Source organism: Xiphophorus couchianus, chromosome 1, assembly GCF_001444195.1.
Source record: "Xiphophorus couchianus chromosome 1, X_couchianus-1.0, whole genome shotgun sequence".
Classification (NCBI taxonomy): Eukaryota; Metazoa; Chordata; class Actinopteri; order Cyprinodontiformes; family Poeciliidae; genus Xiphophorus; species Xiphophorus couchianus.
In genome coordinates, this window is record NC_040228.1 from 13,999,451 (window position 1) to 14,025,206 (window position 25,756).

The window sequence follows — 25,756 nt, forward strand, 5'->3', positions numbered from 1 at the left end:
ATTGAGCAACATATTGGAGTTTCTCTGCTTTTATTCATAGAAAAACGAGCGTTTAATAGAGGCGCTGCGGTTTGCCCATGGTGCTCTTAATGTACAGGGCGCGCACGTTCTGCCAGTTCTTCTTCAGCAAAGACACCAAGAAGTTGACGGCCAAGTGGATGTTGTAGACGAGTTCGTCTTCAGTCATCTTCACGTGTCCGACAGCCACAGCCAGACAGAGCACCTACAACACAGCCAACGTTAGAGTAACGGCATCCAACAGGACTTTAAATGCTTCACCGAAGCTGCTAGAAGAGCTGCTGACGGTACCTTCTTCATCTGGAACTTGATGGTGGATTTGACCTCGTCCACTTTTGTGTTCATGTTCTCGTTGTGGGTGAGAAGGGAAGGGAATTTGCCAGCCTTGTTCAGTCCAGGACCCAAGATACGAGGAATCTGCTTGATCAGAGACTCGGAGGCCAGGAAGGCGTCGTACTTCTTGGCTGAGGGAACGAAAAAAAAAAAAAAAAACGTAACTATGAAGTTTCAATCTGACCTCAAACTGATCAAGTTTGTCATTCAGCTGACTGAACCTACCGAGTTTCTTGACCAGCTTTTTGTTCTTGTTGAGCTTTTTGAGAGCCTCAATGTCCATGTGGGGAAGATCTGCGGCCTTGGCTTCATCGCAGTGCTGCTGGTCTCCCAGGACGCACACAGAGAACTTGGGCCTGGGGAGGGTCTTCAGCCTGCATGTCAACCACAGTGAACCACAGGATAAACCAAAACACAAGGACACTGAACGGCAGCAACACTGATTGCATCTTCCAATCTTCTGAAAGAAAGCATCTAACATGTATCTCTAAAATTATAGTCAAATAGATCCATCAAACATCACTTATTTTGCTGTACAAGAAACCGAAGTGTTGTGAAAAGTGCAATTATCTTTTAAACCATTCATGCACAGCAATCACCTCCCCTATTCAAAAGCTGGTTTCTTCATCTAGATATTCGTGATATACTTACATACCATACTGCATACCCGTAATTGACTACAGATTAATTACCAATATCGTAAAATATGGATTTGATGTTGGGAGGACATCCATGGAGCGCACAACATCCCCACCAGGTGCATTTTACTTCAAAGTTTAAACTGGATTCTGACTACACTATAAAACAGCAGCATATTAACACAATACTAATTTATTAGCTTATCATATCCTTAAGAGAACATGTAGGAAAAAGCATATAAAAAAGAACAAAAAAAAAACTGATGTGTGAAGTAATATTTTACTTAATGCCATAAATGTTCTGCTTTGTAGATCTACTTTTCTTTTCTCTTGTAATGATCAGGAAATATTTTTTTTGTTAGCAAATGAACTAGCGGTACAGGATGGAGCGTCGGGGACAGATTGCGGAGTGACAAACTGCAGGGAACAAATGTCATTTCCAAGATTCACCTCCCTGATTTTTTTCTGTAATAAAGAGAAAGTCTTACCCAAACCACTGCAGTGGTTGGTGTCCTGCTGACCCTCATGGTAACAGTAACATGGTCGGCATGAGGGCGTGCAGCCACTCAAAGCCTCCCCTCATGTTTTAAGACCCAGGGTGGGGGTCCGTCTGCTTCGCCGACACCAGCCGAAACTGAGTGGGCTCAGTCAGACTACCCAGCTACTTATCCATGCTTGTTCCTGTCCTGTCTGGGCTTTCGAGAATTTACCCTTTTGTTTTCCGCATTTAGAAAAACGGCTAAATCTGACCTCAGACAGGGTTGGAAGCAAACAGGGAAAAGGTTGGGTGAAACAGTGAAGTGCCGAACCTGACAGTGCCGGAGAAACGCTTGTCCTTCTGAGGATCGTAGTTTTTAAGGCTGATCTGCAGCTCCACGCTCTCCACGAACCTAACAACAAATATCAAGTATTAAATTTTTCTTTATTTTTAAGTACATTTTACAAAAGTACAAACTCTAACTTCAGAAGCATGTACTTACTTCCTTGGCTTGGCCACGGAGCCCTGCAGGACCTCCTTCACCGCTTCATACAACGTATCCCTGGAAACCTTACTGTGCAAAAAAAATACCAGAAAGTCTATGAGTCTTCAGTTTCACCCAAGATACAGAAACCCAGCAAGACATGCCGACTCTAGAAAATTACAGTTTGACATACTTCATTTTTAGGATGAGCAGGTATGTCTGCAAACATTTCAAACATTTTTTCTTAATATTATGTTTTCATCATTAACAAATATTCTCCCTTGAAACAAAGGCATTCAGATTGCATTCTTTTCAAAAGTAGATAATTGGTATAATTACACTTTAGTGAGATGTTTGAGCAGGACAATCGACCATGTGCACAATAATAAAATCTTTCAATTTCTTTCTGGCATTTGAGTAACATTCTACGATTTAAAGAATATGTGTGTAAGCAACCGGGGCAAACTAACTCACAAATGCCCTTTTGTTTCATGTGCCATCAAGTGTCACTATTTAAATAGTGAAAATGTTGTTTTCTACTATAACAAGCCCGACTTTTAGGAATAATAATGGACTATTGTCAATTTAGTAATTAAACCTTTTCTAACTAGTAAAAAAACGCAGCTAACATTTATTATAGAACAGATGTATGGTTTATATTTGTAAATATATATATATTTGGGGTGGAGGGAGCAACAAACACACTGATTGTTAGGATGAAAACCCAGGTGTTAAAGTGAATATAACGTGGTATATGAAATGATCTGTACTAATACATTCGGTATGAGCTAATCGTGGGTCGCTGCAAAGATATGACGCTAAAACTCTTCAAACGGCTTCAAAGTGCGGTAAAAATCAGATGGATATAATCTGAAATGAGCGATGAAACTATAAAACCCCAAAAGGTAGTGAAAAAATGCTCGACACCCTGCAGATGGATTTGGATGTTTGTTAAAAAAGACGAGTGACGTTTCCTTCGGGTTCACCGGTCGCATGTTCCAAGATTTAGATCATTAGAAGAAAAAATACCGAACAAAAACAAAACTTTCACACTTTAATAAGTTTGTAAACCCCATACAACTAATTCGGCTGCATTATTACAAACGTATAATCTCTGTTTAACATGTTAGTTGGTTAAATCATGCTAACCTCATTTTAGCGGCTTGTCCCCGACGTCGCGCTACGCTGAAAAAGGAAGTGCTGGAGGAAGTTACGCAAAATAAAGACGAGCTACGTCATTCAGAGAGCGCTTTTTTTTAAGTAAACTTTATTCAAACAGTACAATATTACACAGGTTTCGTACTTAATATTTATTTAAAAACACAACAGTAAATAGTTAGATATTAGTGAATAATAAAGTTCAACATCATGTAATTTTATTTTTTCTAATTAATTAGATCGTGCCACCTGTAAAAATATGAGTATTGACAGTTGAACACTGAAAATGGTGTCAAATAATCAAATTATTTATATATATATATATATATATATATATATATATATATATATATATATATATATATATATATGTTTTTCCTTTTCTATACAGTTCAGTGGAAAAAAATAGCTTTTTTTAACCAACTTAAATGTTTTATGTTTTAGATATTTCAGATAAAGATATTCATTGTAGTTTAACAAGAATTTCATCTGAATTCAAATTCTGGCAAAGCTGAACTTTAATGCTAACTGTAAGTATCCAGGTGTTACTTGTTTTATCTATCAGTAAAAATTAGTTGAGGTATTGGGATGTTTGCAGGGATCATACTTGAAAAACCCATAAATAGGAAAATAAGTACCCACAACAATATTTTTTAAACTTGAGAGGGAAACATTCTTCCCCTCTGTAGCTCTTTGGAAAAACCCTGCTCGATTATTTTTATAAGTAAAAGTAATTCAAATTAAATACTGTTTTCTGGTTGTATCTGCTTACATGCTCCTTCTTATGTCGCTTTTGCATATATTAATAAATACAGCAAGAAAACTTCCAGGCAGTTCATGTCTAGCGATGGATGAGTTGGAACATAATCTGACAATGTATGTTATCTTTTTGGATTTGATTTATTTTGGTGGTTATTGACAATAAAGTCAAATCTGGAGTCATGCGTCTGGGATTCGTTTCAAAGAAGCTTGAAGTGATTTCTTCAGGAATGTCTCATTTGAATTCAGGCAGCTCGTCAGAGAATGTTTCTGTGCAGTAGTCACCTGGAAAACATAGATTTACTAATAGTGCATTTCAAATACCACTTTTATCAGTGTAGTACGGAACAAGAGGCTTATAGACGTACGTGGCTGCTGTGTTTGGTGAGAACTGTTAACATCATTTTGGCAAATTTCACAGATTTGGTGAAGTGAGGTCCCTGGCTGATAAGCTCCTCTGTGAGTTGTGTGAAAACTTCTTCATTCAAGAGCAGCTGCAGAACAAACACATTAAAAAAGCAAAAAATAAAAAACACATTAACAATAATAATTATCATCAACTGAAAGCAGATGTTTGCATTCACTGTAAAAATACAAACTCTTTCCTCCTACTGTCTAATTTTAAATTGGACAATATCCTGTCTTATTTTAGCTTAATTACTTAATTAGAATACAAAAATATTTTTATTGTCGAATAAATACTGAAAGTCTCATTTCTCTATGGACAACTATTACGTTCTTCATATTTAGAGGTGTACATACATTTCCTAAGTATTTGGCAGAACACTCAGGAAACCAAACGTGTTGGGTCTCTTTCTATAAGTTTCTCGCAATAGTTTGCTGAAATCTTGGACCATTCCACCGAATAAAACTGAGTCAGGTTTGTTGAACTTGTTGCTCAAATAAACCTTATCAAAAATGAAAGTGGGAATTTATGATAGCCACCACTCCGAAACATTGAGTTGTTGTCCTTAAGGCATTTTGTAAGTAATTTGTAGGTATGATGAGGGTCTTCGTCCGTTTTAAATTGTGCCCAAGCTTTAACACCCTGACTGATGTTTTGAGGTGTTGCTTCAATATTTTCACAGATTATTCTTTCCTCATAACGTTATCTATTTTGTGAAATTTACCAGTCCTTTCAGTGGCAAAACATCCACACACCATGAAGCTGCCACCTCATACTTCACACTTGGGTTGGTGTTCTCACAGTTACAGACTTTTCCCATTTTGATTACTGTGGCCAACCACTTCAATTTTAGTTTCAGCTGCTTACACTCGCCAATAATTTCTGAGTGTGTATTTTTAGACAGTGTATGTGAATATATGGTTTCTATTATAAGTCCACCAAGTACCTTGGAGTCAAGCAAGCTGTGGATAATGGAGAGGACTGCTTCACTCCAAGGAATCCTGAATGTCATTCTAAAAATAAAAAAAAATACATATATGAATAGATATAATGTATTCTACACACTGGATGCTTATTTACTATTTAAAGTAGTTTTTATGTAATTGGTCTCACTGAAGCATCAGCAGTCTGTAGTGTGAATCCAGGCAGCTTTCTATCAGTCTGTTCAGCAGCTCTGTCTGAGGTGGCCCTGAAAACAACACAAAGTTCAAGCAGGATCCGCTTATTTTGAGGCCAAACACTGAGTAAAAAGGTTATTGACATGAAAGCTGATACCAGCGGTATCAGCTCAGTTAATGTGTACGCAAACCAGGATACTGCCTGAAACACAGTCTACACTCAACCATCTCCAAATGCTACCAGCTGCAGATCAGGTCACTTATTTTGTGCCAGAAAACTTATGGAAAATGTTTGTTGTATCAGTGCTAATGGTCAACACATCTGCAGCCAAAACACTGGAGCAGATTTTTGTGCTAGCTTTTGCTGCATATCCATGCCAGCTCACTGAAATAAGCAGCACCACCAGTATCTCACCTATATTCCTGTCCTCCAGAACTGGTTCGATTACTGCATGGCACATTGGCCGGGGATAGCGGCTGCACAGTGAAGTTACCGCCGTTACCAAACACCTGGATGCCGGCTCTGACAGGGACGAGACCTGAAAGATATATATACATATAATAAATACATTTAATTCTGAGTGCTGCAGGAACATATACACATCTGCCTTGCACATTCAGGGATTTACCTTCTGCAGCAGGATGCTCCTAATGAGGGATGCTGCAGTACTGTAGCTCAGATCAGGAGAGAGGGACAAAATGCTGTTGCACAGCTTAGGCAGGGTGTGTTCAGGTAAGATGGGAAAGTTCAGTGTCTCACACAACATCTCCACCTAAGAAGAACAAATAATCATCTGAAGGCCCTTCAGCCTTAAAAAAGTATTTATACGGTTATGAATGTAGCAAGTAAAGAAAAAAAATTTAAATTTATCATTTAGCTATATTACACCTCGCACGTACTTGGTGCTTTGGCAATGTTATATTGACTCCATTTGTGAACAGAACAACTGAGATGGATAAAATCTGCAGCAATTTATAGAAAAAGTAAAAAATAGGTATAAAAAAATGAAATCTTTCTGGACATACTTGGGTTGGGTTGCATTCGTTTAACACTTTGAACACATCTGTGGCGCTCTGGTCCCACTGAAAACAGAAAATACACTAAATGCTTACAGCTGCACTAAATTTCACATCAACTCCATGAGGGAGAAAACATTGTTCTTACCTCAGCCTGACCTTCCAGTAACTCTTTCATGTGAAGAACAGAGCCCTATGTGAGCAAAAAAAAAAAGGCAACTGAATATGATTTGGTCTGGTTTCTTTAAATAGATCGTGATTATTATTTTAAAAATGCAAACTGAAGAAAAATGTAAAGCCTCCCTCTCCTCACAATGTTTACCCTGATGTATTCAGGTAGACCATCATGCGGTCTGTCTGCAGGTGTTTCAGCAGCACTTGCAGATCCCCCTTGTGTGTCCATCCTCACTTTTTCGTCTTCTGCATCTACTGGCTCATCAACATGCATGTCCATCTTCAACCTTTTACTCTCCTGCACTGCTTCCTCTCCGTCTGCATCCACGTCCGCATCAAAACTGGCCCGTCTTTTCCGCTGTGTCCCATGCTCGAGCAAATCAAGTCTACAATAGGATTCAGATTCCTCTTTTTGACTGTTGAAGCATCCAGCCCAACCTCCAGCCTCACTAGAACCTCCCAAATTCTCCGATAGCTGCTTCAGTTTCTGCCTGCAATGTTCAGAGTACAGAGGATCCTTGACGTTCATCTCCAGTTTCCTCTCCAGCTGTCTGCCCAGAGCTCTCACCCAGGGGGTTGGATTGGAGTCCTGAGCAAGACATCTGAGCAGCAGCAGGACGGTGGGCCCAGGAATAGCAGAATTCACCAAGTAGAGGAAGATCAGCAGGTTCTGTTTAAACACTGGTGGAAACAGGCAGACGAGTGGTTTGCTAGAAAAGATTTTAAAAGCAGAAATGGAAAATATACATGAATTACTAGAGCAGTGGAGTTTAAGAGATGTTTTAATGACGGTTGCAAAATCTAAGAAAAACATTTCTTGCACAAGTATTACGATGTTAATTGTGATGAACCCACATGCAACCTTTTCTTTCTGAGTTAGGAGGCAATTAGTTCTCTGTATATTTATAATACGTTATTAAAACAAAACAGAATGAAACAAGAATACAAGTTGTGCAAGGATTGCAGCTCTAAATCTCGTTTCAAAACTGCAAACTGTAGGAAAAGGTTAGTTTCCATTGATTCTTGAATTAAGCACATTGTTCTGTATACAGTGTACTGCAAAAGTATTCATAATCCTTAAAACATTTTCATCTGTCAGAGTACAACCACTCTTCTGCAGCTTACTTCGGACTTTCAACGAAACATTTGTTTTTAAAGATTTTTAATCCGGGTATTTTTTTTTTTCCACCTCTAGGATTTTGGTTTTAGATTTTCCCAAATAAGATGACACCAATAGTAGAATGAAGATCTATTTTTAGGCCTGGTGTTCTTTTTTTGTTTTCCCCCAAACAGTCACGTATTTGACGTAGATTCGTATGTATGTATGGGCGTGACTCTGAACGAGTTTTATTTAGCTGGACTAAGGGGAAACGTGGCTCTTTGTAATTTTAAAGATTTAATATCCCTGATATAGGCCAAAATAAAGCAGAAACATCTTTTACTGCGATTAGAGCTCAAGTCTTTCAAAATATTTCTACCAGCAACTTATAGATTGACTTTTTTTTTTTTTTTTTAGACAACTTAGCCCAGACAGGGATCGTCTGAAATCAAGTCTGGCTTCAGCTTCCTCAAAAACCTGTACAAATGTCATGTTGTGCAGCAACACCAGCAGGACTGACATGAACGACAAAGCAGACAGTCTGTTAGACGCATGTAGGAAATATTTATTCTTTTTGAGTTTATAGGGAGCAGTGCCGTGTACTTACACTGAAAGTGTCAGAGCTTCAGCTGATGAGGCAATTTCGTCTCTGCATAGAGTCAGTATGAAGTTAGTTAGGGTAGACTCTGAGTTAGCCCGCTGCTGTCTCTGGAAGACAGTCAGTGCGGCTTTGGCCCCGGAAACTCCGGACATCAATGTAGTGAGCAGCAGCCTGGACTGTCCGTCAAACCGGCCCAGCAGCGTACTGGTGTTCACACCAGTAGTAGCTTGAATAAATAATCCCTGTCCACAGAAACGCTGTCTCCCCGCCATGACAACTCAACCATTTGTTTACATATTTCACTGTATAATTGCATAGCGCCACCTACCGTCCTGGAGTAGAATTCTTAATAAAATTTTCCCCTTCATTACTTGGATGGTATTTCAAAGTAAACCATTTACCGCTAATTATTGGCGACTTAAAAACAACAAGGCACATTTTCAGTGAGACAGGTGAGAATTTTTTATTTTCAGTGCACTTTTTTTTTTTTAAAAAGTAATAAAAGCCAAACATGTTATGTTCTTGCCAAAAACTAGGAAACAACAAATCTTGAGGTTGGCACCACAATTGAAGATGTATATTGGCACAATTTTTACTTTGACAATTAAAACCAACCACACAATGTTTTAAAATATCAAGATTGCCTTCAGTGAGTGGAACAAATTTAAATTGTTGGGAGAGGTTAAGGAAAAGAGGCTGAGGTTAGGGAAGGGGGAGGGCTAAACATGCACATGAATCAAAGCTTTGAGAGGGTAAAAAAAAAAATCCTCAACCCAAAAACCAATGTCTACAAGATCACAAAAAAAAACCTAAAGACACTTTCAATTATTCTTAGACCCACATCAGACTCTACTGGACATGTGCATACACCAATACAATTATTGCTGATATTTTTCCCCTTCATTTGTTTCAAAATCCTAAATAACTTGGTTTCTGTGATCAAGTCAAGTCACAGATTCACAGCCCTAATTCCCAATCCTGACAGAAGGCTACTCCAAAGCTGGCTTAGTACAGACTACAACAGAGGCAGTGGTCAAAGGTGGATTGACTCTGTATTTTAGACTACCAAGAAAAAAAAAAAAAAGAAAAAAAATGCTTAAAACCCGTAATCTTCAGTGAGGCAAAAGAGAAGTTCTTCGTCCGCTTCTTCACCACCAAGAAGGCTCATGCTTATGAAAAAACCAAGCAGATCAGTAAAATTGTCATCCTCTTCCTCTGAGAGGTACTGTGAGGAGGCAAAGAAGGAACATAAATACACCACCATGGAAAGCACCTAAAGCAGGGGTGTCAAACTCCAGTCCTCAAGGGCCGGTGTTCTGCAGTTTTTAGATGTGCCACAGCTTCAAAACACTGGAATGAAATGGCTTAATTACCTCCTTGTTGTGTAGATAAGTTCCCCAGAGTCTTGCTAATGACCTAATTATTCTATTCAGGTGTGGTGCAGCAGAGGCACATCTAAAAGTGGCCCTCCAGGAATGGAGTTTGACACCTGTGACCTAAAGCATATTAAAGCATTGTGCGCTTACTGAAAACACTGGACTGTTAGTAGAATCTCCAACATGCCGATAGAGACACTCCTTTTTGAAGGGACAGCATCCATATCGGTCATAGAAGCAGCATCTCTTCTTACTGGAAAAAAATATGTCAATAACTTCAACACATGTTAATCAGACTGATCAGTTACCGTTTTCATTGACTAAAAAAAAATAAATAAAGCTTAGTTTTTAAGTTTTACTGTCTGTACTTTCAACTCACTACAAATGAAGCCCAGGTATAATACACAGTTACTTTGTGTTTCCAAATGCATCTGCATTTAATGGCCACTCAAAGACCATTAACTTTTAGTATGTCTAATAAATGTCCCATTTTCAAACATTTAAAATACAACTATGGTACCTAGTATCCATTTTTAAATCCATCTGGAGAAATGCCATCAAGAAAATAAAAAATAAAAAGAAAATAAAAAGTACAATAGGCTCATAAGGGTTTATAGGCAGGAACTAGACAACTATAAACTTAAATATATTGCAGACACTTAAAGCTGGTCAAAAGGTTACATTGCAGTTGTGTAAACTGGTTAATTACTTTGAGTGCAATCAAAACAGCATCTTACCCAAATTTTTTCTTGAAAGCACCAATTACAGTTTCCTTCTCTTGACCTTCCACCCAGTATTTATTTGGCACATAAAAAGCAGACCTGACTCGACACTGAGGACAAGCCCTGCAAATACACAAAGGTCAAAACACTTGTGAATGCAACTTTAACTTGCTGTCATAGCAAAGACCTACCTTACGACATCAAGTCCGATGTCTTTTGTTTTCCTCCAGGTTGCGATGCAGTCTAAACAAAAGGGATGATTGCAGTTTGGCAAAATCCCAAAGACCCGGTCTCTCTGATTCTCCTTTTCATAGACTTTGTCCATACAGATCCCACAGACCACATTTTTGCTCTGCAGGAAAGCCAAAGTTTCTTCACTTTTTTCATTGCAAGCTGCTGCAGCTCCATCTTCACATGTTTCGGATTTAGAGGCTCTCTATATGCACAAACAGAAAATAGTCACCACCAATTAAGCCTTTTTTAGATTCGTGGTATAGAGAAGGATCCCCATTTACAATTAAGCCATCAAATCCAGTACCAACCTCATATCTTCCCTGCCATGCACTTGCTTCAGCAATTCCTGAACTTGGGGCTGACTCCAAATAATTTTCTGCCAAGAGAAATTAGGGAACAGTATTAAAATGTTAACTAATAACTCAGTTTCTTGTATTAACCTCCTGTACCTTGTGACAGTTCCTCCAAAACATATTCTGGCAGATTCCCAGTTTCTTGCTGAAGATTGAAGGGATAAATTGCTGACTGTGATCCACTGCATCTGTGCCTGGATGGGACATTAAAGCGCCAAAGAGATGGTTCTGACCCTCTTCTTTCAGAGTAGTGGGGCATACCAGAGGGGGAGGCTACAGGCACTGAACCCCTTCTTCCTGGAAACACTGGTCCAACTTGAGGCAGAAGGACATGAAAGAACCTAGTGGTGGGAAATAAATGAGCTTCATAGTCCTTTAAAAGTTCAGACAAAATAAAAACATACAAATTCTAACTTGTGTGCGAGTGTGTTGGGTGGGGGTTACCTGCACCGTTCACCATACCAGCAGCCACCTTTCTGAAAGTACCGACATATCTGGGATGCAGGTATAGGGGTGAACTCATGTCTGTACTTGCACCTTCGGCCAAATCTGCAAGAGCCATTTATGAAGCGCCTGTGCAAGATAACAAAAAATATTAATAAATTATAGCAGCAATTTACAGTTGGAGGAACTAAGATGTAATGCAACTGTGTGATCAAATAGAAGTGTGAAGCAATAAAAAGAAAACAGTAAATTTGGCATTTATGACCACAAGTTATAAATGCACGAGTTAGCTACATAAAAATAAAATAGAAAAATAAAGTTGCGACAGCAATGTCCAAATATAATGGTTTATCAGAACTGACTTCATTTCCTAATCTCAAGCCAAACAGAAACGGCTTTTTCCATTTTCACCTACCGGCAACAAAAACTACTGCAGTAAGACGCAGAAGAGGTTTGGATCTAATGTCCCTTGTGTCCCATTCATTGATTCATGATGTGCAGATGTTTTCTCTGAAATCTCCACAGTTTTATAGATGAATTTCTTACTATGCATTTTATCTGTTATATGCAGTTAATTTATCACACTATATGACCGTGGTCACCTCTGTGACATTACCCAGGCTACGTACAAAAACTCAATTTGTAGAACATCTGGTCTCAAACGGGCTGCAGAAACTGAAAGGCCAGTTGTGCATCTCAGTTTACAGTAATTAGTGCATCCTCACACCAACCAACTTAACGGTCTCTTTCAACATCAATAAATCTCCTTTTTGGGCTTCCTCTGCCCCTCCTGCCCCGAGGCTAAAACGTTTAGATAGAATCAGGTCTCCTCTTGCCCAAACTCTCAGTCTGGCCTTCATCTCCAAAACATTTAACAGGAGCCGTCCTCCTGATGTACGCAGTCTTGACCCCATCAAACTGTGTTTTTAAGGGAAAACGTTGTTCTGCAAATACTTTTAAACACTAAAACATGTTCCCCATCAGCAGTCATGTAGCGTTTTGATATTCATTTTCGTTCCAGAAAGAAGTCGTTTAGGATTATGTTTTAATTGGCGCGCAGTTTTAAATGAACGTACCCACAAAAAAAAAAAAAAAAAAAAAGATCAATTAACCCAATTAAGTATTTCCCCCGGTATTTGATCTAATTTTAAACCTAAACATTCGACGCTTGCACGGACAGAATATCGGTGTCATGGAAACAATAACGGCCAGCAAATATAAAATGTTTAAACGGTTTGATATACATTTAAAAAATTGTCTCAATGTAAGGACAAGGTAGCAAGAAACACGCAGAGTTTAACAATTCAAACAGCTTTAAATGTCACTCAGTTTTGAACTGAATGTCCGGTAAAAGTTGTTACTTACAACCACTTCTAAAGTGCAAATTAACCTTTAATATTTTTTATTTTTTTTGTCCATTATGTGATTTCATCTGCTTACCTACAAATGTTTCCACTACGAACCGAGTCCATCCTGTCAACGCGTTTTTCTGCCTTTTTTTTTTTTAAGCTAGCCGCCAACCGAGACAACCTCCTTCTTTCTCTCTAAATAGCTAACAGCTGTTTTACTCACTAATTACCATGGCAACCGACCAATGGGAATTTGAACTGGGCGGTTCTACGTCATGTGCGCAACACTTCATTGGCCGACGCATGCGTCAGTCATAACAGTTCCGGTAAGGCATTAAGCGCACGCGCTAGGCTTGCCATGCACGCGCCGTTAGAAACGAGAGAAAAATCAGTGTTGTCATTTCTATTTTATATGTGAGAAATCACTAAACTAAAAAGTGAATATAGGTTATACATGTTACAATAGGAAAATATTTCAAGTTCTACTACATGCTTTCTGCAAACAAATTATTCAACCCATCATTTACAGAGGTAGCTTTTCTTTTTTTTTGTTTACACTTTTTGGTGTAATTTCTTGCTTTATCAGATGTCCGCGGTAAATGGATTTTCTTATTAGAAACCAGTAATCAAAAAACAACTCCAAAAAAAGAGCATGTGTGTATTATATTTTTATTTTAAAATGTGCCTGTTTTTTTGTTTTGTTTTGTTTGTGTTTTTGTGTGGTCAAAAAACAAACAAACCAAAAATAAAGTTTTAAAATTTCCTAACAGGCACCTAAACGTGCGACTGCTGCAGTGATTTTCGGAGGTGCTGCATCTTACAACTCACAGGTATTGTTCCACTTAGCTTATCACCACAAGCAAACAGGAATGGACACGAACATATGAAAAGAAACGATATATAAAATTTTGAAGGGTTTGGATGAGAATACGTGTTTAAAAAACAACTGTTGAGCCTCATTCATCCCTAGAGGAAATGACATCACGCAGTGACGCATATTTCTCTCACGTTAAGATGTGGAAGGTGAGGAAAATTAGCATATTTTAAAAACTATTTCGCCATCTTAAATATAACAAAAACTTCCTTCTTTTTTTTGACCACAACGATAGCAAAAATTGGTTGCATTGAATAATTCGCATTTTAAAACAAAAATCAAATAACTCCTCATTCCCTCCGCCCCCCATTACTGTTTTCTGGTGAGAAAATCCAGTTACCATGACGTGCACAGACCCAACCAACATCCTTTGCTTTGCATAGCACACTTGACGTGAGCCGATGATACAAAATTTTGCAAGGTGCATTAATAATAGGGATTAAGGCAAAAATAAATGTCAAATATTCGATAAGACAGTGAAATATTCATACATTTGGAGGTAGATGGGGATAAAGACAAAAGCACAAGAGACTACTGAAAGGTGAATTGCATAAATCAGAACTGGTAGGAAAAAGTCAAAACTGTCAAGCTGCAACATAAATCAGACACACAAAAGTGAACAGTACTTTGGGGTTGTGTATATCTTGAATACAAAGGTTCAGAAACTGAGTTAGACTTTCAATTATGATAGAATCTGCCAGTCACAATATAATGGTTCTGTATGCCGGTTTCCTATAAAGTCCTCCTGCACCATGGAATTCAACATGTTCATGTTCAAGAAAAGTTTGTTGGTTTGCATGATGATATATTTGGTAAAACCTAATCTAAACAGGTAGGCATGGATATACAAATATACTTAAATCCATGAAATGGCGTAATTCATCATTTGCTCTAACAATATCGTCAACAAACACAAATAATTTGTAACATAATCACAGAGAAATGCGCTAACAAAACCAGAAAATGGCAAGTTCAGTTTCCCGCACAAATGAAAGAAAGCTTGTCGTCTCTCGTACTTTTGGAAGTCACATGTTTATAGTGTCAGCTAAGTTGAACTATTTTCACTTGGATTAATGGCTTTTAAGACAAAACCTAAATGACTTGGATTTCACATTTATTGACAAACAGAAATGATATTGCACAGACACTAAGAGAGCTCTACACTGCTGGAGCCAGCCCAGTTTGTGTTCTTCAAACCAAATGGCAAGGTGGAAGGGTTAATGATGATGATGATGGTGATGATGTTGTAAACAAATACCAATTTGTGCATCTTCGGTTGTAATACAATTCTGACAATAATTACAATCACTCTTTCTAAAAAGAAAAAAGACCCTGATTTCCCTCTTCCATTTCAGCTGTACCACTGGCGTAGGAACATGAAATGTTTTCCCTTTGCAGCGAAACGCAAAGCATGGATGAGCGAGGAGAAGTTCTCTCTCTCGTTCCCAAAACACTGCTCTGGGGTCAGCTTTGCTATGAGGATGAAACAGGAGCAGCCTCTTTAAGAAAACATATCACTCTTCCTGTTAGGTGGCCATTGTGGGAAACTAAGGCTTTGCAGCAAATGATTCCAGATGCTCATCGCACGGGGAGAGCAATGCTGATACTGTGGGACTTTTTCTGATTGTGATAGCCCTAACAAAGTGAATCTGCTTCATCTGTGAGTTCAAATCCATGCCAACGTATGGAAAACAGTGCTTGCACTGAATGCAGTGTGTTATTATATAACCGAACGATTCTGTTTGTAACAGTATTGCTTCAAAATCACTCTGTGCTGGAGATTTCTCTAATACATGTCTTTGTAGATCTCCTGTAGTAGAGGGTGGAGCGAGGTCTCCGACTCAGTCTTTTTGATCTTTTGGACGAGCTGAGCGTTCTCCGTGACTAACTGGCGAAGATCGGCCATCTTCTGAAGCAGCTTGGGGAAGAGGTAGAGAGAGTCAGAGTGGTTCGCTTGGAGGTGGAGGTCCAGGGCCTGGAGGATGCTGTCCTGACTTTGCTCCACCTGCTTCACGTTCATTAGACCGGGACGATCTAAAAGAACAGGAAGATATTTTACAGTAATCAACAACCTAAGACTACAATAATGATACAGATAAAGCAGAGATTATATGACATTAAAACCTAATTTGGAGAACAGAAGTTGCACGTTTTGACTCAAGTGCATCTGCTTCTCTTTGGCTGCCCAGGCTACAAAATACTTATGAAATAACACAATCCTGCATGAATTCTGTTGCAAGTCACACCATGAGATCCTTTAATTATTTTTTTTTAGACATTTCTGTCAGTGTGAAAGAAATCAATATAGACTCCCATCTGAGCAGCTTTTAGTTCACGATTCAGTTTATGCGGGGATAATTGGTATGGAACGTGAAGTCGTAACAAACCAAGCATGCATCAACTTTCCAGACTCCAATTTTTATAATATTTTCTGGACATTTAAGAACAACTAACTTTGTCTTATGATCCGTAGGTTCTTCAAGTAATGAACCAACAAAATTACTTTGTACTGCAATAAAGGATTGTTTCGCTGTTTTTGTGGCATCTCCACTAACATGCAACAGCTCTCTGTTACAAACTAGTGGACTTGAAAAAAATAGAAATGGAAGATCCTAAACTAAATACAGGTTATTTTTAGCAATGTTTGTGAACTTGGTAAATAAAAGCTGTTTAGAGAAATTCCAAAGAAACTGCTGAACTTTAGTTATTTTAACCAACCAGGTAGTGAACTTGCCCTTCTATTTGCTTTCTGAATTAGACTTCAATCTGTAAGTAAAACAGTTAAAATATAAATGGGAAAAATATTTGAATCAAGCTGTAATGTGGCAAATCAAATATAAAATCATGTTAATTTAATATAAGAAAACCTACTGCTCTTATTAGGCATTAGTAGCCTTCTGCTATTCAAACAATTTTCCAGTATCACATTTTTTCTTTGTATTTATCTGGATCTAATAATGAATGATACAAAATGTATTTAAAGACATCTGAAGACAGCAAAGTAACACTGTTTAATGTTTAAATGTCACTTTCTGGCATCAACTTTGTCTTCATAAATTAATTGTGAATAAAGCTCAATTCACATTTTGATGAGTTAGTTTGATTTGAAGGCTGTAGTATACACACTTATCAGATCAAGATCTTTGTTGAATATTATTAATAAACGTTTCATTCAACCAAGAAGAAAATTATATTAGAGATGGTATCTTTTAAATGTAATAATATAACGTCATTATACATTTTTAAATAACATTACATTGCATGAAAATATTGCATGTTAAAAATTATTTACACCCTAAATAATCAATTTACATTGACATTAGAGCAAACAAATACTCCTTAGAAGAAAATTTTTTTCACTGGTAATAATGCATATTTTGCAATGATTTCTATTTCTTTAAGGTTGGAAGGCCTCCTAGCCATCAACCTAATTAACCCACGGAATTCAAGTTGGGCCACTTCAAAACATAAACAGTTTGTTCTTAAAATTAATAGATTACTTCAAATCTAAATGTGTTAGTAGTATGAATTATTCGGGGCTTACGTGTAATCTGTTTATCGAGAGATAATTCGTAATGATGTAGACGCTCACATCCTCATTACAACTTTTGGTGCTAAAAACCATAACAATAGTGGAGCAATTCGCCCCTCCCCCCGACTCATTGCTCTCATTCTGTTTTTATTAAGTCTGAAATGATCTGAAGAAGAAAATAAGTGAGGGAAGGCGTAGTCCGTTTCAGAGAAAACAGAAGCTACGACTGTTTTCTGAGAATCGTTAGCCTTGCACTGCTTTAGTCATGCTAGAAATCGGTTTTGTTTGAATTTTGAAGACAGTATCGCCACCTGCTGGTGCAACATTTGTTACTGCATTTCTGAATGTCTGGATGGAATACCGGACAGTGTAGATGCTGATTTTTTTACTTTTTTTTTTCCTAAAAGTGAATGTATTAACATTATCAAGAATAGCATAGCTGGAAGAATAGTTTGCCATGTAGAAAGATCCATGGCAATCTGGCTTAGCTAAGATACGCAGAAAAGTGATCCTGGATCATCATTTACTAATATTTATGTATGCCATATAAGCACAAGGAGCAGCTATGATGTTAACATCACAGGGGTTTGAACAGTTTTGCCTTCCTGACATATTTTATACATCCTGGCTGACAGAACATAACTGCTTTCGTATGTGTTTTTTTGACCAGAAATAGGGTGGATTCAGGATGCAGAAATTGTGTTGCTCTAGTCAAATGCTGTGTCGGCCACTTTTTTATTTCTTTTCACTCTCATGCCAGAAACTCTTTTCCAAGACACTTCATTTTTATATAGCGGCAGAAAGGTCAAAATCTGAACTGGTGTTGCATTTATTCTTACAGGAATCGAGAGATCCGACGGGCAAATCTGTCCAGAACCAGACACAGAGAAACGATGCCAATGCTTCTGAGAGGAAGCGTGGAAGTGGTTTAGGTCATTCAGCGTGGATGTCACAGTTAAAAACACACACTGAGGCTCTTTGTTGACTTTATAAAAAACAGCTGCCTTACTCAACAACAACGTTGATGGCTTGCCACCAAAGGAAGATAGAGGAGGGACCACAGCGAAGTAGGGCAAAGTCAAGAGCTTAGGACTGCCAACATCACGGCCAAGAACCTTTGTACTGTAGTAAGAACTGGTGTTTTAATCAAAAACAATATTGGGGCCCACTCAAACTCTTGAAAGAGATGCTAATACTGTTTGGGATTGAAAAGGACATGTAGAAGAATTTTAAACATTTATAACAAGCTTTTTATCTAAGCAAATACAGATTTGAGTGAACTTCGGGGGCATTTGAAGTGCTAAGAAACAATGTTATTAGCATTCATCATCAGGCTTACATCAGCCAGCCCGCAACTAGACACCAAGAACATGGCCTTGTAGAAGTATTTACATTCCTTGAACTTTTCCACATTTTCCCTCAAAAACAATCTCAGATTTATTGTCTTGCTTGAGATTTTTTTTGTGCTGGGGCAACACCAACACAGAATAGGGTCTAATTGTAGAAGAAGAAAAAAAAAACACGGCTTTTGCTTTTTTATGAAAGAAAAATCTGAATTTTCAGTAATGCAAATATATTCAGCCCCTTTACTTTGCTACACCTAAATAAAATCCAAACTATTTCTTTAAGAAGTGTCTTAATTAGTAAACAGAGTTCTCCTGGGTGTCATGTAACCTCGGTATAAATTCAGAGGTTTGTTGGAGAACATTAGAGAACAAATGCCATCGTGAAAACCAAGGAGCACAGCAGATAGGTCAGGAAATAATCTGCACAGGTCGGTAATAAAACAAAATCTGGCACTTTGGACATCTAAGGAAGCACTGTTAAATTAATGAGATGAATGTGACAGAACTGCACCCCTACCAGACGTGGCTGTAAACCTACACTGGCAGATGGGAGTACAATGCTTCTCTCCAGGAGTAATTCTACTCTACTTTGTGTTGATATAAGGCACAGACCACTAATGAAATAAACTGCATGTTTGGTTTTGACAAGCACCAAAAAGAGCCAAAATTACAGACTGTGGTTGGTCAGACTCTTTAAAGTCAGACTAAAGGCAGACATGGGTGGAAATATGTGTTCTTTTTTTTCTTTGAAAATTAAGGTGTAAAAAAAAAATAAATAAGAAAATACTACCTGCACCACACATCACCCACCAACTCTCCATCTCACCTCCACAGAGAATAATGGCAGCAACAAACAGGGCCAGGTCACTGTCATCCAACTCCAGAGCATTGAACTTGACAGCAAACTCAAACTTTGGCTCCATGATCTCACTGAAGGGCTTCCGTAAGCTGCGTAGAAACTCCCTCGTCACAAAGCCTTTCCCGTTGGCCACCAAAAGTCCATCCTTGTTCATGAGAGACGGCAGCATGGCGAAAATAGCCTCGTGAACACCATATTTGAGCAGCGTCACCTGCAGAGAGCCACGCACAGGTGTCCATTTGTGCTTTCTGCGCATCCGAAAACAAGCCTGCCCGTTGTTTCAGAAAAGCGAGGAGACAGTGACTCACCTGGTCATTGAGGAAGAGGTCCACGAATCCTGGAATGCTCTTGGCAAACTCCGTGAGCTCTCGCACCGTCTCCACCGTGGTGCACTGACAGCGGTAGAACACATGAACGCCGATCTCCTTGGTCAGCGGTGCGCCTGGAACCAGCTGGCTCCACACCAACCCGCTTTCTGCCTTCCAGAGCGTGTCCACGTCGTAGATCACAAATGGCTGCCATGGACAAAAACAATGTCAGAAACCACCTCTAAGAAATACCAGCTTAGAGTGTACAATAAATACAAGAATTATGCACCTGCATTTAAATCACTCTCTGGGTCTTTTCTTTTTCAAATGAAGCTTACCCAACATTGTTGACCATTTTTTATTTGAGCATTATACAGTATATTATGCATGCACCTCTGTGCACTGACATTTATAATAATAAAAAATGACTTAATCTTAATTTTTCTCAATCCATCCATCTATTATCTGGGGTCAGGTCAGGTGGTAGGGGCAGCAGCCTAGGCGGAGAAACAGAGACTTCCCTCTGCCCAGCCACTTGTGCCAGCTCCTCCAGCATGTCCTGGGTCTCCTACCAGTGAAATGTGGCCAGAGACGCCTCACCAGGGAGGCATCCTTACCAAATGCCAGACCGCTTAATCTTTTCAGTAATTATAATATTTCTAAAATCACAGGTTTAGCATTTTATCCAAAAATTAAAAACAAATAATTAAAATACTATGTAAAACCACAGGCCTCAAAGCACCCAGAGAGCAAAAGAAGCTTATTCTACTCTGTAAAAACTCACTCACAAATTAAAATGATGTCAGGAAAGCTGCTATTTTCCATGGACGCATTAAAACACATGATAATTTTGCTCTATCTCCTATGATGGGTGAATTTTCCCTTTCTTTGCTTGGACTTGCAACATATGCATTCATTAGTTAACTCACAGTGACATGACTTCACACAACTACCAATTGTATAACATAAAATATTTTGAAATATTTTGAAAAATTTAATCTAAATTAATATTTTTGAGCCAAGTTCTGGCACAATAATAAGGGAGCGATATGTGGCATATAGGAAACAAAAAGACACTCAGGATTCCCCCATTTTCCAAGTCAAATTTCACACTTCTCCTAAGTTAAATGTCAGAATGGATGTACGAATGAATGGGCAGAACAAAACCTGGAATTACAAATATTTTCTTTATACAAACTCATTCAAGGCTGGAAAATACTTAGATCGAATTCCGTGCTTTTTCAGACTTTGTAGAAACTATTTATGGATAGAAAATGTTGATACAAAAAGTAAATAAAGTTGACCTTATTTAAATAATTTACATTTTTGCCAACGGCAGAAATGTGCACCATCCTTTAGATTTGAGTAAAATCAAAATTAGAAGCAACAGTTTCAACTCACAGTGCCGAGAACAGACAAAGTCTGATGAAAGTTTTAGCTGTTACTGAATTTAATGCGTTTTTCCGCCTAAAACCAAAACGTACTGCGGTGCTGCTGGTTTTGCCAGTCAAGATGTTGCGGGCCCTCTTCTTGGTCATGCTGAGGTTCTTCAGGTAGGCTGTGTTCACTTGTTTGGCCAACGTCTTCAGGTCGGAGCCGCCCGGTTTGCTGAGGTTCAGCTCCTCTGCAAGCAGGCCCGCCACCAGCTTCTTCCTCTCCGCCTCAGGCATGCGTCCGTATCGGATTGCTGAGGAAACACGCACACATGGATATCACAATTACAAATCAGTCAAAGTCAGGTTTTATTTAAGAAAATGCCATGTTAGAGCTGCAGTATGTAACTTTTATGAAAATATATGCTTTTTACATATTTGTTAAAATCATCATTATGACGTGGCAGTATAGCATGACAGGTAACCTGTGAGAAAAATCAAGTTCTTTTGCCTTCTTCCAGAGTCCAAAATAACCAATCAGAGCCAGGAATAGGGTCTTAGCGCCGTCAATCACTCTGGTGCTCACTCCTCGCCCCCTCCTTGCTCTGTCAGCTGGTTCACCACAACTTAGCCTGACGCTAAGGCTAGTTAGCAAGGCCACCAATGACGGTGGATAAACAGCTTTTCTGGAACAGTAAGTTGTTTTTCCATCAATAGTACATTTAGCAGCATGTACACAAGCATGACTGGCAGCACTAAGACCTTCCTCTTGGTTCTGATTGGTTGTTTTTGGTGCATTTCTTCAAACAGCAACAGCAGCTCAGGGAGGAGGTGGAGGAGGATCAATCTTTTCACAGATCATCTGTCTCATATTAAACTGTCACGACATGGTGAGAGTTTTAACAAATATGTTCAAAAACAACATCGTCTTGTAAAAGTTACACACTGCAGTTTTAAATGTTTTAAGTCTTCGATGAACACAATTGTTATTTAGCCTTGAATGCTCTTCCCCTCTCACCATCGTGGGACATTCCCAAAGACAGGCACTTCTGGAAGCGACAATATTGGCACTTGTTGCGATTCTTCTTCTGAATCTTGCAAGAACGCTCACAGCGCTCGTATTCCAGTTTCATCCGCACGGTCCGTCGGAAAAAGCCCTGAGTCAGAGACAATGCAACCGGCTTAACAACTACAACTTTCTGCACACACACACACACACACAAAGAAAACATTGTTATCGATATTTGTAAGCCTGCAATGTTTCCTGCTGAGACGGTTAAACTGTTACCTTGCAGCCCTCACAGGCGTGTACTCCGTAATGGAAGCCAGACGCCTTGTCCCCACAGACCTTGCACTCCACGCTGATCCCAGAAGCCGCGTTGTCTTCTCTGCCAAGACGAAGCTGCTCCGATAGTGACGGCGAAGACGTTTGGGAAAGATCTGCCGTTTTTAGAAAGCAGGAAAGTTATAGCTCGTGAATTTTGTTTCCGCATATTCTTTTCGCCGCCTTCTTTCTGTGTTTTCACCTGTGTAGCTTGATGATGCGCCGTTGTCCTTGCTGTGACTGCTATCCTGATTTTCACCGTCCTTCTGTTTTTTCCTCTGTTCCCCTTTCCGGCCTCTGGAAGGAAGCGCCTCCCCCTTCTCCTCCTTGTCCTCCTCGTCTTCACTCTCCCTGGTCTTCACCTCTCTGAGGTCCGTCGTCTCCGACGCGCTGGCGGCCCCGCAGCTGTCCGAGCCTGCCGACTCCACCTCCGGAGGCGTCCACCTGGCGTCCGCCTTGTCCCGAGGAGACTTGGCCTCGCAGTAGCCATTCACCCTGCTGTGCTGCTCTGTGGCCGTTTGCTGAAACCCGTCCATGGTTCCTGTTGAAGCTGACTCGGCGGCTCATCTCATGTCACGTAGCCATCACAGCTTGACGTTCTAAAAACAAAGTCACTTGTTATGTTTCAGTACAAAAATAACCGCATGTATGTTTCATGTGGACTATATACAGAGCAAGAATGTACAGCTGCCAACATTTAAGTGGCTCCACATGCCTGCGTATCAACTAGCTGTCGATGTAATATCCAGGACGTGAGGGGTTAACATTGTGATTTTAAGCATGACATGCAGCAGACCCAAAACAGTCCTCTTAATTTCTGTTTTATGTATAAATATGCAGGTAAAAACACTGTAAGCAATTCTAGACTCACATTATCTTGGTAAGGTATCTGAAAAACGCTTTGAGCGATCTTGTAATCCCTCGTTATGTATTTAGTGCCGTCTCTTTATCACTACTTTTTTTTGTTGTTGTTTGAAGAGCTCAAGATGCTGATGGACATGTTGTGAGATTACATCCAGATTTACAGAACATTTAAGACACAAGCAAGGTCTTCACCACATTAAATCCAGCTTGAAATAACTAAATAACAGCACGAGTATAAGCCATGAAGGGGCCTCGTTGCTAGTTTCAGAGATGCATCCAAGAGTTTAAAAGAGCTATGGTTTCAGAACTATTACAGGTTTCCATCATACAGATATTGGGGTTAAAAGACGCCAGGAAAAAAAATTGGGGTGACCACAGATATCTGGCTATGAGTCTCTCCCCCAGCTACTACTGCAGATTGCTTTTCAGCTAGCTGAAAGAACGTTCCCACAATTCAGAAAGAGGACCAGCCCCAGCAGGTGACATGGCTCCTCAAATCATTACTCACTGTGGAAACTTCAAGCTTGGATAATGTGTCTCTCTGATTTGTTACCTCCAAACTCGGGGTCCATAATTTCCTATAAAAAAAAAAAAGACACTAATGACATCGTCTCTGGTTCAGGAGTGGCTAAGCAACAGGAATAAGACAACATGTCTACGAAATAATAACCAGACTTTAGATGTATAAATCTCAAAGGATCAGCAAACCACCCAGTTTCTGTTTGCATCCTGCACATGTCTCATTTTCCTCCTCTGTGTCAAAGCTTGCTCTCTCTGCTGCTGCATGGCAACATCTGTATTATTGTTTGCCTCAGCCGCTTGGCAGGGTGCACAGTGTGTCTTTGAGCTGCTTTAAGGGGAAAGGGTGCATGCACTATGTACACACTGCGCTGCTCTTATGGGCCGGAGGAGAGGGAGGAACAGAGGAGCTTTAAGGGGAGGTAGTATTTTTACCTCCCGAGCCCCCTAGCGGATGAAACCATCAGTGTTCGTAGCTTTTTGAGCCGTGATTGAAAAACACATTGTTTATTAGAAGTCAACAGACAAAGCGGATACACTGAGGGTCAATGGCATACAAAGGTTTCTGTCAGGTTTCCAGAAATTAAACACCGGGCGTGTGGAGCTGAGTCCACACTCCCGGTTTTCGCGCAGACAACCTGTCACACTGGTTCTCGGAAGTATTTGCTAACTTACTGAGCACTGAGTCACTACCACGACTGTAATCGGATACAGGCGACTGAGAAATAATGAAAAATAGGATAGACGCGTCTGACCAGGTTTAAAATGTCCAACAACAAACTACATTACCCTCAGAACTAGTCTCTCGGTTTGCTTCTATTAGCCATCTCAGCTAGTTAGCTCCTAACCTTGATATTGACTGAGTACTGCTGGCTAGCTGTTAGCAGTTAGCTCACATTCCGCTGCGGTAGACAGCATTTTCTGGCTACCGTGTTGGCTTACCTTCCCCACTGTAGCGCCTCTGGTTCTGGGGATGTTCCCGCTACGGCAGTCAGCTAAAGTAAACCAGCAGGGAGAGCAGCGCAGTCCTCGGATCGATCGGCTGTTGACAAGTTGTTTGAAGGCTAATAAACAAGAGCTAATGTCAGGACAGCTAACTAACATAAACTTAAGACAGAGTTGGGCCTTCGTGTTGCAGCCAGGAGGATAAAGTGTAAACATGAAAAAAAAATTGTTTACTACTATATTCTATGTAAATAAGTAAAGTTAAGTGGTAATCCCTCCCTTCTTCCCCCTCTCTCTCGCTGTGTGTCGTTCATAGCTTTCCTTTGCCCTGCTTCACTCCTCCTCCTACTCCTGTCACATGTCAGGGCACACAAACACACCACACTGAATCAGCCAAACACCGAACAACTCAGATCCCTTCAGTGTTTTCTGAATAAATCAGATCATAAAATCAGATAAGAAAAACTACACGAAACAATCAAGACAAACATAACTGTATTATAACAATCTCCCCCCAAAAAATGTCTGACAGAAAGTATGGGGAGCACAATAAGCCATTTATTTTGCTGATTTCTGCTTGAATTTTACTGAGCATTATATAAAACCCCAGAAAAGCAGATAATTATCAATGGACAATTTTATAATTTAATTTTATATGCGAGATACAGAATCAGTTAAATGCACCCCCCTTAAAAAAATGCTTGTCGTGTTTGGGTTGAGTTTTTTTAATTCCACATTCAGAAACACACTGAGAAAGGAGATAAATGTGTAATGATTTTATTGCAAAATGAAGAAAAAATAATTACAGGAACAGGGACCTTTTGACTGCAATCTGTCTAGGATCCAAGAAGAGAGAATGTTTTAGTTAGTGAGATGTTATCAAGATGAATTATGATGAGGTCAAAACGACCAGGCTGGAGGCAGCACTGAGGGAGTTGGGTCCTCATGACCAGGTATGTCACCGTGACGTCTGTTAAAGCGTGAGATGGGTGTACAGACCCAAACAGATGACATCTAGGTGGAGAAGCTCCTAAAGGAAAACACACTCGAG

The 25,756-nt window shown here is 39.5% G+C and overlaps 4 protein-coding genes across 6 annotated transcripts; all 4 read right to left on the reverse strand.

Annotated features, from left to right (window-relative positions):
- Nucleotides 1-13: 13 nt before the first annotated feature.
- Nucleotides 14-3,200, reverse strand: rpl10a (ribosomal protein L10a). The gene is made up of 6 exons (XM_028022066.1): nucleotides 3,101-3,200; nucleotides 1,970-2,041; nucleotides 1,799-1,879; nucleotides 577-725; nucleotides 310-482; nucleotides 14-223 (listed from the first exon to the last, which is right to left on the reverse strand). Exons 1-6 carry the CDS (start codon nucleotides 3,103-3,105, stop codon nucleotides 53-55), a joined length of 651 nt encoding a protein of 216 aa, XP_027877867.1. The 5' UTR covers nucleotides 3,106-3,200; the 3' UTR covers nucleotides 14-52.
- A 795-nt stretch (nucleotides 3,201-3,995) lies between these two features.
- On the reverse strand, nucleotides 3,996-8,595 carry fance (FA complementation group E). Of its 2 annotated transcripts, none has more exons than XM_028021988.1 (10): nucleotides 8,290-8,595; nucleotides 6,723-7,293; nucleotides 6,558-6,602; nucleotides 6,419-6,475; nucleotides 6,022-6,165; nucleotides 5,808-5,931; nucleotides 5,388-5,463; nucleotides 5,221-5,287; nucleotides 4,237-4,362; nucleotides 3,996-4,153 (listed from the first exon to the last, which is right to left on the reverse strand). In XM_028021988.1, the coding sequence occupies exons 1-10, from the start codon at nucleotides 8,553-8,555 to the stop codon at nucleotides 4,049-4,051; spliced, it is 1,581 nt and encodes a 526-aa protein (XP_027877789.1). In that variant the 5' UTR covers nucleotides 8,556-8,595; the 3' UTR covers nucleotides 3,996-4,048. The 2 variants fall into 2 exon arrangements, with proteins under 2 accessions (XP_027877789.1, XP_027877797.1); XM_028021996.1 differs by having other exon boundaries at nucleotides 6,732-7,293; nucleotides 8,290-8,594.
- Nucleotides 8,596-8,774: 179 nt separating this feature from the next.
- Nucleotides 8,775-13,010, reverse strand: mkrn4 (makorin, ring finger protein, 4). Its single transcript, XM_028022058.1, has 8 exons — nucleotides 12,853-13,010; nucleotides 11,413-11,541; nucleotides 11,065-11,309; nucleotides 10,924-10,991; nucleotides 10,573-10,817; nucleotides 10,397-10,504; nucleotides 9,810-9,912; nucleotides 8,775-9,508 (listed from the first exon to the last, which is right to left on the reverse strand). Exons 1-8 carry the CDS (start codon nucleotides 12,882-12,884, stop codon nucleotides 9,380-9,382), a joined length of 1,059 nt encoding a protein of 352 aa, XP_027877859.1. The 5' UTR covers nucleotides 12,885-13,010; the 3' UTR covers nucleotides 8,775-9,379.
- Nucleotides 13,011-13,155: 145 nt separating this feature from the next.
- On the reverse strand, nucleotides 13,156-25,054 carry ppardb (peroxisome proliferator-activated receptor delta b). Of its 2 annotated transcripts, XM_028022015.1 has the most exons (9): nucleotides 24,703-25,054; nucleotides 23,750-23,819; nucleotides 22,580-22,976; nucleotides 22,342-22,493; nucleotides 22,072-22,210; nucleotides 21,165-21,367; nucleotides 19,681-19,887; nucleotides 19,340-19,583; nucleotides 13,156-15,669 (listed from the first exon to the last, which is right to left on the reverse strand). In XM_028022015.1, the coding sequence occupies exons 3-9, from the start codon at nucleotides 22,911-22,913 to the stop codon at nucleotides 15,422-15,424; spliced, it is 1,527 nt and encodes a 508-aa protein (XP_027877816.1). In that variant the 5' UTR covers nucleotides 22,914-22,976; nucleotides 23,750-23,819; nucleotides 24,703-25,054; the 3' UTR covers nucleotides 13,156-15,421. The 2 variants fall into 2 exon arrangements, with proteins under 2 accessions (XP_027877816.1, XP_027877807.1); XM_028022006.1 differs by lacking the exon at nucleotides 23,750-23,819.
- Between the last annotated feature and the right edge of the window lie 702 nt (nucleotides 25,055-25,756).